The sequence below is a fragment of the Eretmochelys imbricata genome, chromosome 13 (genome assembly GCF_965152235.1).
Source record: "Eretmochelys imbricata isolate rEreImb1 chromosome 13, rEreImb1.hap1, whole genome shotgun sequence".
Classification (NCBI taxonomy): Eukaryota; Metazoa; Chordata; order Testudines; family Cheloniidae; genus Eretmochelys; species Eretmochelys imbricata.
In genome coordinates this window covers 4,263,452-4,276,354 of record NC_135584.1, presented here as the reverse complement: position 1 = coordinate 4,276,354, position 12,903 = coordinate 4,263,452, and the positions used below count along the sequence as shown (strand labels likewise).

At 58.2% G+C, this 12,903-nt stretch overlaps 1 protein-coding gene across 6 annotated transcripts in view; it reads right to left on the bottom strand.

Moving 5' to 3' along the window:
• Positions 1-1,872: 1,872 nt before the first annotated feature.
• SLC2A4RG (SLC2A4 regulator) overlaps positions 1,873-12,903 on the bottom strand; it is a 42,906-nt gene continuing 31,875 nt past the window's right edge. For 2 of the 6 annotated variants that reach the window (XM_077831640.1, XM_077831646.1), the window contains exons 3-9: positions 11,197-11,306; positions 9,977-10,224; positions 8,832-8,932; positions 7,466-7,748; positions 6,077-6,196; positions 4,491-4,603; positions 1,873-3,516 (exon numbers count right to left, since the gene is read on the bottom strand). In XM_077831640.1, the coding sequence (XP_077687766.1) occupies positions 3,405-3,516; positions 4,491-4,603; positions 6,077-6,196; positions 7,466-7,748; positions 8,832-8,932; positions 9,977-10,224; positions 11,197-11,306 (1,087 nt within the window). In that variant the 3' untranslated portion in view covers positions 1,873-3,404. The remainder of the gene's footprint in view (positions 3,517-4,490; positions 4,604-6,076; positions 6,197-7,465; positions 7,749-8,831; positions 8,933-9,976; positions 10,225-11,196; positions 11,307-12,903) is intronic. The other 4 variants (XM_077831641.1, XM_077831642.1, XM_077831643.1 and 1 more) reach the window with 4 other exon arrangements.

The following is a 12,903-nucleotide window of genomic DNA, read 5'->3' as shown; positions in this document are numbered from 1 at the left end:
CTTGTTTTACACAGGGGTGAGGTGCACTGTATCCTGCTCCCACTGAAACAGATGCAGTAGGATCAAGCCCCATGTTAATTGCCTAAAGCCATGCAGCAAGTCCGTGGGTGTGGCAGGAAAACAACCCGGAACAGTGCCCCCCATCAGACCATCCTCCCTGGTTACAAAAGGCCCATTCCCAGCCCAGCACTATGCCAGGCCAAGCCCTCACCTCGCTGGAAACAATCAACCTGCTGAAGCAGGCCTGCGGCTGGCAGCTTTGAAAGCCCAGTCCAAGGCAGGGACAGGCCTCGCACTGCACAGAAGGGAGGCGGTGCCCTGGGCGACAGAGCAGTCTCCAGGCATCGCAGTCCCAGGCAGAAGGTGGCAAAGTCCCTTCACTTCAGTCTGTTCCAAAAGACCTCGAGACGCTTGGTGTTTCGGCAGGGCCTTTGCCCCGGGGCCCTCAGTGCCACCATGAATGACCCAATTCATGCCTGGCACGTGGCACTGGCCCAGTTCCACAGCAGGGCGGAAAGCGCAGAGACCAGCCAAGAGCACAGAGCAAGCCTGGGGGCAGGGGAGGGGAGAGCAAATGTTTTTGAAAATTACACAAAGTTCCCACAATTTAATCGGTCAATGATTCACCCACAGCCTAGCACCAAGGGCTAGTGGCCATGATCAACTTACAAGTGGAGGGGGGAAAAGGGGGACGGGGGGGATGGACAGATGGGGCATGTGGGGGTATTCAAAAGGGAGAATATAACCTGTGTCATGAGTGTGAAAAAGCCCTCATCACCTGCCCTGGCGAGGCAATATGGATTGTGCCCAAAGGGAAACTGTCAAATCATTTCTCATTCAAATACCAGGAGAGAGCCCATTATGAAAATTATTCAAAGCCTAGAAAGGCCAGGGGCCCAACGTGAGCTACCTCAAGAGGGGCCTGGGTTTTCAGTGCTGAAAATCAGGGCCCAGGAAGGCAGCTCCGGTCAGATGCCCAAAAATTGCGGGTTACTCTCAAAAGCCTTGTCCTTGCGATTATCACTCCGCCAGCCTGAGTCACAGCCCAAGTGCATGGCCACACTAGGAAGAGAAGCGGGAAAACCTGCCTCCCCGGGCTGTACAACAAGTCTCTGCAGGTGCACACGTTTAAGCAAGAGTGGCTGTTTGGACACCACCCAAGTCCCACCTACACTGTGGGCACACGTGGGATTTCAGTGATCTCCTTAGTGCCACTTACGTACTTAAATTAGACACCTGCTGAAGCACCCTGCCGAGGACCATAACCGGAGTATTCCCCCTGGCATGGACCGTACTGCTCAGGCACAAAAGGCAGCAGAGGAGCATTCATTATACATTCATAATAGGGAGCTTTTCCCATTCAAATCCGCCTTAGTTGGGCCACTTGGTGCACAGACAATTGGTTTTGTTTACAAAAAACCCAACAACAACTTACACAGAATTGAGCCAGGCTACAAACATTGAAAAAACAATCTTACAAAATACGGCTTCGTAAACACAGGCACGTGCATGCAAACAGGGACTCGTGTCTTTGCATCCAGCAAATGGATTTTGGGGTGGGGGGGGAGATTATCTCAGACATGAACGATCCAGGCAAATTCCAACGGACGTTATCCGGGTTGCTGCAGTCAAGCCTGCAGGACGCACAAAAAAATGCACAAAGGGAAAACTACATTTCCCAGCAACCAGTGCTGCTTGCTTATAAACAGGGTGTTCAAAGGGATGGGGGGGTGATGGGAGAGAGAAAGGATTCTGGGAAATATAGTCCCTACACACACAAATCTAGAGACGAGCTTTTGGAAAGCAAGGAGAGGAGGGTTTTCTCCATCTCTCTCTCTCTCTCTCTCGTGCCCAGAGAGGGAATATTTAAAATACGACCTTTAATATATTTTATTAAAAAAAAAAACCGCACACACAAAGAAAAGAAAAAAGAAAACTCTTTGTGCAGTTTGGCTTAGTGCAAATGGGCGCGTTGACACAGGCACTTCCGGGCGCTCTCGTTGCCACGGGAGCGGGGCTTTGTTTTTTTCCTTTATAAAAAAAAAACAAAAAACACACAACAAAACACTTGAATCCCTCATCCTGGGTGGACGCATGTCCCCCGTCTCTGCCCTCTGCACCCAGGGAGCCGGGCTCCACCCGCAGAGAGGCAACAGAACAGGTGCAGCTGCGGGAGGGGCAGGTAGCGAGCCACATTTTCCACACGGAAAAGAACGACCAAGAGATGCCGCATTTTCCAGGCACAGCTTATTCTTCGGCACCGTTACCCCCACCGCCGCTTTCCCCCCACCCCGTGTCCATCCCGGACACAGAGCTCACAGATCTGACCACACACGCGTTTTCAAACAGTTGAGGCATCTGTTGCTGAGTCCATCTCCCTCCCTCTCTGCCCTCCCAAAATCGAGAATTCCCTGGAGGAGATAACAAACAGCACCGTCCCCCCTTGCCCCAGGGACGCTGGGTGTTTTAGCCCACCAGAGTCAGGACGCAGATCGGACGTAGCACTTTAAAACCAAGAGATAAAAAAGAAGGGTAGAAAACGCCTGCTCGGAACCTCGTCACATCCCAGTGGGCTGCACCGGCAGGCCGGGTTGGGTCCTTTTCTTGGTCTGAAGTCCATTTCGGTGGCGAACCGTGGTCGGTGAGATTCCAAAGCAAAAACCAAAAGGGAAAGGAGCTCGCGGCTTCCTGTGCAAGCACAGTACCAGGTCCGCTCCCCTCCTTTCCCACAGCGCGAGACGGAGTTGGCGGTTGATACTGGCCTCCCACTGCTGGATCCCAGCGCACAGACATCCCTGGCTTGGCCGGATCCCTGACGGCAGTCAGACAGCGGGAGGGAGGGGAGAGGAACGTAGTGAAGGAAGAGAAAATAGCTTATTTCCAAAAGAGAGTGATCAGAAAAGCTCCGTGCGTACGTGTGCGTAAAGTGTAAAGCTTCCAAGAGACAAGAGCACGACGCTGGCGGGGAGGAGACAGGACGAGGCGCTGCAAAAAAACAAAAATACAGCGCCAGACGAATGGCTCTCAGGGGCCCGATCCTGGAGGGAACCGGATGTAAGATGGTGTAGGGAGCCGTGTCGCACCAATGGGGGTGGAGGAGGGGGAATGAGTTTTTCCTTTTCAAGGACAGCCCCTTCCTTTCCCCCCCCACGCCTAGAATCACCGCCCTACAATTCCTCAGAGCAATTGCAGGCCAAGGGGCTCCTTTTTCCTGAGTCCGAGGCAGTTTCCGGCTAGCCGCAGCTGAGTCCCTGGGGGCCCGGAGGTGGGGTCGGGGCTCGAAGGCACCTGAAGTGCAAAACGTGCAAGAAGGAAGCGTTGATGCTGACTTTCCAGAGCTGGGAGGTTCCAGTGGAGCCAGAGGGGCCCGGGCAGCGGGGCCAGGCGCGGGGGGCAGGAGGTGCTCAGTCGACGAACCTCTGACAAGCTTTCTTCCACCGGCAGGCTGTGCACCACATGTCCCGGTTCTCCATCCCATACACCTTGCGGCACTTCTTGGCCTCGCCACGGGGCTTCCTAGGGGAGAAGAGCAGATGGGCCCGTCAGAGCGGGGCTCTGCCTCGGAGAAGGGAGCGCGAGCAGCACCCTCAGCACAGGAGACAGGGCTCAGCGGGGACGGAGGCCGATGCACTCCCGGGGCGCTGCTGTACCAGCGGAGCCAAGGCCTCTGGCCGGGAGAGGCGTGGCCGGGCTCTCTGAGACCCGTGGCCGGGCTCTCTGAGACCCGACGGGGTAGGACTGATTATGGAGCGTTAGCACGAGCCCACGGGCTCCCAGCACAGGGAGTTTCTGCATCTTTAGAAGCAGTTAACTGGCACGGTCCTGCCCCGACACGCGTTTCCCCCCCCTAAGTTGTGCGGCAGGTGAAAGGGGCGAGGACACGGTTAGACACCAGGCCTCGGAACGTGGTATCCATTCAGTGGGGTGAGACGACTATCCAAGGCCTTGCCCAGCTGGTGGCTCGTCCTCACATGCCCCCTGCCTCCCCTGTCCCAGAGACGCCTTCGCTGGGCACGCTCACGGCACAAGCCGCACATTAACCTGGTGTCACGATCCCTTGAGCTGCCAAGAGCACTCCTCGCCCCGGGACCGGGCCGGAGCACCGCTGGGCTGCCTCCCCGGGCAGCACACAGCCACACTCGAGACATGGGTCCCTGTACCTGGGCCCCCAGGGACTCCCTCCCCTCCCCTCCTAGCCTGCGAAGAATGGGGAGACAGGCGGCTAATGGAGCTGGGGAGGGATCTGGCTCCCAGAGCAGCCCCAGGTGGCCTTTTCTCTCCACCTATGAGATTAAATGCTCACGCACCTGAAGTGTCCAGCTGCCCCTGAGCCTGGCTCCTTCCCAGGCTGGCAGCACGGCTGGAGGGGATGGCTCAGGTGTCTATGCATCAGGGACAACTTCTCCCTAAAACCCAAGGTTCCAGCCCCAGGAGGATCGAGTCGGGCTGTGGTCGGGCAGGAATGGGCTGTTAGCACCGCCCCAACTCACCTGGTGCCCGCAGCCAGCTTTGGCACAGAGGGGGGCGCTGCGGTGATGGGCGGGTGAGGGATCTGCGGCCGCTTCTCTCCCACGCCAACGGGGCGGAGCGCCGTCAGGCAGCCCTGGGGACGACAGACCACTGTGAGACCCTCCTGTCCCAGCCAGCACTCACAGGCCCAGCAACCACGACCCCGCCAACGCAGAGCGAGCATGGGGGCGACAGCAGACAGGCCGCTGCCAGGCAGCGGCACAGACCTGCACCCGCTGGGATCTGCCCTCTGGAGATACTAGCCAATGGGAGGACAAGGAGTCTTCAGCCCACGGTCCCCACGCTGAGACCTGGGAGCCGAGATCTGGGTGGCAAGCACCAGAACGCACCCTATGCCCTTCCACCTGGCATGGCCGAGGAGGCCTCACAGGGCTAGATGGAAGCAGTGACTGTCCATTTCAGCCTATGGCTGATGCTGCAGCTCCCCTGGTTCTGCAGGTCTCACAACCTACTTGTGTCCTGCCAAGCGGAAACAGCCGCTGCAGAGAACGGGAAGAGTGAGCCAGAGCCAGAGAAGAGTTAATGCTTGGGGTGGGGGAACCTGGCTCTGCCTCAAGGGTCTGGAAAAGAAGACCAGTTCCCCTCTTGTGGTTAGGTGAAAATCGCCACCACCTGTTTCGTGGCCTAGTGATTAGAGCTAAACCCAGGGTTGTGAGTTCAATCCTTGAGGGGGCCATTTAGGGATCTGGGGCAAAAATTGGGGATTGGTCCTGCTTTGAGCAGGGGGTTAGACTAGATGACCTCCTGAGGTCCCTTCCAACCTTGATATTCTATGATTCTAGTTCTGCCACAGACTGTGCGAGCTTGTGAAACTCACGGTGCCTCTGTGCCTCAGTTTCCCCATACGTAAAAGGAAAACACCACCCGACCTCAAATGGGGCTCAGGCAGCTTAGCATGTGTGTGTGAAGTGTTCTGCAGTCCCTAGGCAGGAGGCACCAGGCAAGCCCAAACATGATAACTGAAGATCTAGGAAAACAGGGAACTTTTCTACCAGGGACCATTTCACAGCCCAAAGTTTTCCACTTTTCACACCACACCCTCAAAGGCAGAAGCTTGCTCCAGTGGCAGCTGGAGTCTCTGCTCTAAATGCAACCAGGTCCCAATTTCCTGCAAAACCAGCCCAGGTTCGAGCCAAAAACATCCTGTCAAAGGCCACAGGCTTGTCACGAAACAGAGTTTGTTTTTCAAAACGGAGACAAGACCGATGCAAACCCCTGCAGCGCACGGCATTCCAGATCAGACGCCAGCCTGCATGGCACACGCACTTCCACTGTGTCTCTGCTGAATTCTAGCCAGGAAATTGCTCTGTGCCTCCCTCCTTTCCCTCTTCTGATGGACTTGGAGCATCCCTCCTCTCAGAGAGCGTATTGTGCTTGGCACCTCAGGGACAGGGACCCGTAGACGGGATGGGTTTGGGGAATGATCTGGGCTGTTTTAGCACAGTCATATGTCCCATTTAGGTACCAATATGGGCCATTCTAGGACTCCAGCTGCCTCTCTCCTGCCAGCCAACACAGAGGGTGGGGGGACTGTCTGGTTACTCACCGGGGACCCTTTAAAAACAACTGGTGACTGTGGCGCTGGGGGCGGCTGCCAGGAGATGCTGAAGCCCATCCCGCCAGGCAGGGTTTTCGAAGCAGCTGAGATGCTGATGGGAGCCATCGCCTGAAAGCCACAAATGTAACCAGGAGAGGATGAGACGCATCTGGGCACGAGGACGGGGGGTGGCCAGGAGAGCTGGGGAGGGAGCTGGCTCCCGTCACCCCAAAGTGGCAGCAAAGCCCGGTGAGACCTCCCTGGCGTGGGGCCCAGCTCCGGCTAACACTATGCCTGCATTGCCCAGACGGGGCAGAGCTCTGGACAGGCCTGACAGAGGGCAACAGTGCCGAGAAATGTCACAGGCATCCGAACAAGCCCCTGCCGGGCCCCCACCTGCCCATCTGGCAGGCGTCGTCTGTCCAGCTGGGCATGGCCACCACTTCATCAGAATGCTCCAGTGGAACGGGGGGGTGGGGTCGTCAGGAGAGATGAGCAGAGGGAGTCCAAGTCCAGCACGGTTTTGGCATTAAATACGCTCTCAGAACCTTCCTGCCACGGGATGGTTCGGCTCCCAGGTCTGCGTGGGGCTTTCGCACTGTGTGTACGAACATAAGGGCTGCCCATTCACTCCAGTGTACTGCCTCCCACTGGCCCATGCCACACACTTGAGAGCCCCCCAAATACCACCCGGGGTGGGCAAGGAGGGACCATCCCCAAAGCCCAGCTGCTGAGAATTTCTGCCCCAAAACACGAGGCACGACAGCCCTGGAGCATTTCTATCCTGCAACTGCAGCTGCTGCTCTCGTCTTTTGTCCTCCCTGAAACTTCCCAGATCTTCAGCTGGCCTCAAGCTGGACTCTGACTTCACCCCTGTTTTCACACGCACCCCTGGCTGCGCCTGCAGAAGTGTCCAGGCCCCCACCCAGTGCATCCAGATCAGGCAACCTGGCTCCAACTGCCTGACTCACACAAAACGAGCAAACACACTTCTGGGAGCACTGCCAGTCATGCGAGCAAAGATCAGAGGCCAGACTGTCCCCCTAGGCAAACCTGACTCCTGCAGCGGTGAGTTCCACAGGCTCGCGGCAGCGTTTCCCTCCCGACATGGCGAGGGCCATGCTCCAAAGGCACCTCCTATACCCCAGCCACTGCCTCCTTCCACAAGCACCATCTGGGAGCCTTGTTTGAAAACATTTGCTGCACAGTCTGAGGCTGCAGCATGGCCAGGGCAGCAAAGATGCACCCTGTTCTAGGGACACTCGTCAGGGCGGACGTCAATGGATTTGCAGTGGGCTGAGCCTGGTATGGTTTCAGCTCAGGGACTGAGGAGCCCACATGTCCCAGCATGCATTACTCCACCATTTGTGTCCTCCTTCCCCACCAATGCGGTCTCACCTGCTTTTCCACATGGCCCACCTGATAGGCGTGGTCGGTGTGGACATGGCACAGGCTCGTTGGAGCTGAATGACTCAGAGGAGACTCCACGGAGTCCTCAGGCTTCACCAGCACCGGCGGGGTTCGCTGCACCTCTAGGACAGGGAAGGCCGGGGGCACCGAAGAAGTGGGTGACACAGGGGTCAGGCTGGACAGTCCATCCGTCAGGGAGTCCACGTTGACGTCCAGCTCCGTGTAGTAAAAGTCCTCCTCGCCGTCACTCTGATCCAGGTCGGCTTTCCTGCTGCACAGGGAAAACGGAGTCAGGCGCTGGAGACATTTCCAGCCCTGACCCAGCCACGGGGGCAAGGCCAAGGGTCCTCCCTACCGCCTGAGAGCATTCCACATGCGATTGTGCTGAGCGATCACAGCACCTGGAGCGGTTTGCTGCTGGTCACTAGCAAGGCATTGAGAGAGACAGCCCAGGCTGGAGAGAGCTAAGGGGGCACAGTGGTCCCAGGCTGCACCCCAGGGATCCCGTCACAGTGGCGCAGCGAGCAGGGTGAAATACACAGCTTGTTGTGCTGAGCAAGATTTGCACTTCATACACTGGTGTAAAGATTTTAAGTGAGGCTTTAAGTGTGGGTGCTAAGAACAGTCAGGAGGAGGCTACCAGTTTGTTATTTTCTGTTTGCTTATTTCGGGAAAGGGAAATAAGGATGGAAAACGAGTGCACGCAGTGAAGCTACTGCGAAGTTGGAATTTTTTAGACTGCAGGTTGCAGAAAAAGAAAGAACATGAGAGAGTCTTGGTACTAAAAAAACTGGCCATGGAGAAGACGGAAAGAGAGAAAACACGAACTGGACCTTCTAGAGAAGCAGAACCAGAAACCACCGACTCCAATCATTCCCATCACTCCAAAACCCCACAACTGGGACCACCTATGGCCTGCATACAACAAGGACCCTGCTCGCTGCGACACACCCATCCTATCCAACAACCCTGGAGGGCCAGCAAGGGAGCAAGAGGGATTCCACGCCTGGCTCATCCCACCGATAGGGGCTGGGAGAGGATTGCTCAGTGATCTCTTGGGCTGGTTAAGGGAAGCGATGGAGTGGATGGACTCCAAGACAGGAGGCTGTAATGAGAGGCTTCCTGAATGGCAGACGTAAAGGCAGGAGCACGGGGAGGCGAGGAAGGGAGAAGTAACCTGGAAGCAACCAAACACGGCCGCAAGAGACGTGGGGGAAAAAATTGGGGGAGGAGCTTTGGCAGAGCCTGCCCTGCCCGTAGGACGTAATTCCTTCCTTCCCGGCCCTCCTCCTACAGCACAGGCTGCCTAGTACCACCCAGAGCACTGCAGGACCCAGCGCACCCTCACGCCTACCCGAGGTGGACGGTTCGGATGTGTTTCTGCATCCCCGAGGAGCTGCTCAGAACCTTGCCACAGCTTTTCCACAAGCACTTGAACATCACCTTGGTGGAGTTCTTGGGGAGGGGAGAGAGAGAACGAGAAAGAGAATGAATGAGGCCCACAGCTCCCACTCGGGCCCAGGCAGCCCCACTCCATGGGGCTCAGATCTCCACCTGGAAAGGGGGCCAAGGCTCTTAATCCCACAGGCTGGGCTGAGTGTGCGTGGGGAGGGAACATGGTCCAGTGGTTGGAGCAGGGAACAGTGAGACTTGCCCGTGTCACCACGTCCCTCTGACTTGGGTGAGCTCCTGAACTGCTCCCCCAACTGTAACATGGGCCCAGAGGTGCCGGGAGGCTCTGAACTGCCAGGCCCAGAGGTGCCAGGGGGCTCTGAGCTGGCATAAATTAATCACTAGTGCTAGAAGAGGGGCTGCAGACCATTCTGCAGGGGGAAAGCCCTGCTCGCTGCAGGGATGCAGCTCAAACTACTCGGGCTTCCTGTTCACACCTGTGTGCCATGCGGGGCACTGGACTCTGAAGTTCAGGCCTGGCTGGAGAGTCAGAGGCCCCTCACTGTTACTGTAATTCAGCCCCCACCAGAAGCGCCCCTCGGCCCTGCAACCCGCTCCCCAAGCCCGTCCCGAAAAGCGAGTACCGTCAGCCTTGAAGGCACAACACAATGCCCAGCTCTCCTCTCCAGCCTGGCAGGGAGGGCGTGTGGACGAGGAGCAGAGGGGGAGCAAGTTGATTATTTGGGGGAGGAGACAAGTCTTTTTCTCCTGCCTGCAGAGAGGCCCCTTTCTCGTCATTTCGATGAGTCCACTTCGCCCCCAGCACTGCTCCGGCCCCACCCCCAGGGACGGCCCCCAGCCTCGGTCCCCCTTACCCCTGTCCATGCCCTCCCACCCTTCCCTTGAGCTGCGGCCCCACTCCCAGCCTGTTTCCTGGGGTGGGGCGCAGACCGGGGCAAGGGGGGCACAACCATGAAAAGTTTGGGGACCACTGCTCTGCCGGACCCCCGGGACTCTCCCCCCCCCCCCCCCCCCAACCACCTTCCTCACTGCGCTGCTTTTGGACCGGCCCTGCAGCCCCATCGTTCCTGCTCCCGTCCTCCGCACCTTCCTCTTCCTGGGAATGGGGTCCCCGAAGAGGAAGTGGGTCGCTTCAGTCTCCTCGCTGCCGTCGTCCAGCTGGGGGGCCGGCAGGAAGCTCTTGGCCACGTCGGTGGAGAGCGGTGGCGACGGGGTGGAAGGGGTGGAGCGGTCGCTCGGCAGGTCCCAGCTCCAGTCCCCGCTGTTGTTGCTACTGCTGCTGTAGCTGGAGGACATGGCAGGACCCTCCTTCCAGGCCTCGCAGCTGGGCTCTGCTGCGGGGCGGGGCGGGCAAGAGAAGAAGAGGAATTCAGTCACCCACTGGTCACAAGGGTCAGCCCCAGGACACGCAGACGTCAGCCCCTTCCAGTGCTCTGGCAGACAAGGCACCTGCTGAGCGGAGCTCTGGGAATCCCACAGGCAGAGCCAGCCCAGGGGGGCATCCGGGTGAACCCCCCAGGCAGCAAGCGCCGTGCCCAGCCTGAGCTCTCATGCGCCATCAGGGCAGGTTTCTCCCCCGGCACAACTCCTGCAGCAGTGGGCTTTGTACAGCAGGGGCTGCCATGCTGGATGGGAACCTCAAACCATACAGGCCTCAACACTGCCCGCCCCCCGCCCTCCAGGTCCTTTGTTACGTGTGGTGTGGTGATGGAGGGGGTGTCCCAGAGCGCTAGCTAGGAACACTGCCTCTAGCAGTAGTGCCGCCAGGGCCCCTCATCAGCAGATTTCAGAGTCCTTGACAAAGAGGCCAGTATCGGTATCCCCATTTAACAAATGGGGAAACTGAGGCAGGGGGAGGGCAGTGACTTGCCCAAGGTCCCCCGGCAGGCCAGTGGCTGAGCCAGGAATAGAACGTGTGTCTCCTGGGTCCAGTGCTCTAGCCCTAGGCCATGCTGCCTCCCATTATTAAGCCAATCTCTACTGGAGACGAGGATGGGAGTTCATGGAGGGGGGCAGATTATCGCCTATCTGCTGTGGCAGGGTTCTTACGCCTTCCTCTGAAGGATCTGTCCCTGACAGCCACCAGCACTGGGACACAGGGCTAGATGGACCTCAGGGCTGACCCAGTCGGCCAGTTCCTATGCTCCTACAAGTGGACTCGGGGGCCTGAATTCCGCTCCTGGCTCTGGAGGAATTCCCTACATCATACAGGATTTACAGCGGCGTAACCGAGAGCAGCACGTGGCCCGACACCCCCGCTAGCAATTCCGCCTTGCCCATCTCGGGGCTCAGCATCCCATCAGTACCTGGGCTGAGGGTGCCAGGCGGGTTGCCAAGCACTAGAGGGCTAGTGGACAGGCTGGTGAGAACTGCGGCTGCCATGACCTCATCTATCCCCGCCTTGCCCGATAGCTTTCTGCAAGACAGAAAAACGGAGAACACAGCGGTTAGATTCAGCTTAGAAATTCTCTGGCCATAACCCCGCCAAGCGCCCCAGAGCTACCCCCCAGCAGCGGGGCAAGCAGATGCCCACACACCACCCTGACATCAGGTCCCAGTCCCGGGGCGCAACGAACCAACGTTCAGTCCACCAAGAAGCCTACTGGGACACCCCATCAGGGCAGACACCCGTCTGCAGGCCCCTCCCAATACCATGGACCGCTGCGCGCCGAGCACCTGGCAACCATCTCCAGTTACTGCTGGCTGAACCAGCCACCTGGAGGGCAAAGGCGCTTTTACACCGCATAGGATTCCCACTTCCAATCCGGGCTTGTGTGGCTCCTACTAGCCACATGCAGGGGACAGGGGCAAGACAGTGACTGCCATGGTCATTCCGCTTCAGGTCTTTTCAAGCCACGCCGGCCGCGCAGGCTGGATCGTATCATACCCAGAAGAGCCACTTTGGGCAGGGGGGCTCCCACCCAACCCTCTGTCCGACGCCCCTCCATCCTGCTGAAGGCATGGCTCATTCCCTCCACGTGGCCTACCCCAAGCACAGTGCTCCAGAGTGGTCACCCCTGGGGCAGGGCTGCTCTCAGCACCGTATCCACCCTGGTAATCATGAGCTGGCTCTAAACCTGCCCTGGGCAGCAAAACCAAGGCCATTGCCGTGGCGTGCTCTGCACCTGGGCACAGACACTGGCCTTTACACGTGCACACATACAGGAGGGACAGCTGCCACCGGGGGAAGAGACCATCCCTAAGCCATTAACATAAAACCAAAGGGACGAAAGAAGAGTCCCAAGTCAACTGGATTCCTGCAGTTAACAGCTTCCAATGAACAGGACAGGCTGTCGCCCCCCTCAATGCTGCATCCTCCAACACTTCCGAGCCAAGCAGCGTGTTACACTGGGCACGCTCCCTGGCTGGGAGACAAGCTGCGGGAGCCTCTGCCCAAGCCTGAGACAAGCGCGGCAGCGGGAGGACAAGGCGTAATTGCTCACCCCTCTAAGGAAGGGTGTAGATCGCTGGATAGCGCAGAACAGCGAAGTGCACCGTAGGTTGCAGGCCAGCCTTGTGGCGTGACCAGCTGCCATGTGGCAGGGGCAAGCCACAGGTTTATGCATCCAGCCCCTCGCTCCTGGGCCAGCAGGAGCGGACGTGCCCCAGAGGGCGAAGAGCGCTTGGACGATACCTTGGGCAGGCCCCCACCACCTAGCAGAGCGGCAGCCTTAGGGTGCAGGACAGGGAAACCAAAGATCTAGAGCAGCCAGTGGGTCCGGCAGCGAGCAAAGCACGTTTCTCAATCATAGGCAGGTCAACAGTGGAAGGAAGGGAAAGGAAAAGAAATGAGCCCTAATGCAAAGAGGGGTATCACAGGCAGCTGTACACTGCAGGGCGAGAGACCCCCTTAGTAGAAATCCCCAGCACCAGCCTGCCCCCACCACCCACACACCTCAGAAGCTGCAGTCCCTTTAAAAGCCAGCATGATTCATCCTCTTCCCCCGCCTCCCCAGTCTGCATCACATGATGCACCAGACCCAGGCAGCAGCCCAGAGCTGGGGGGGCGGGGG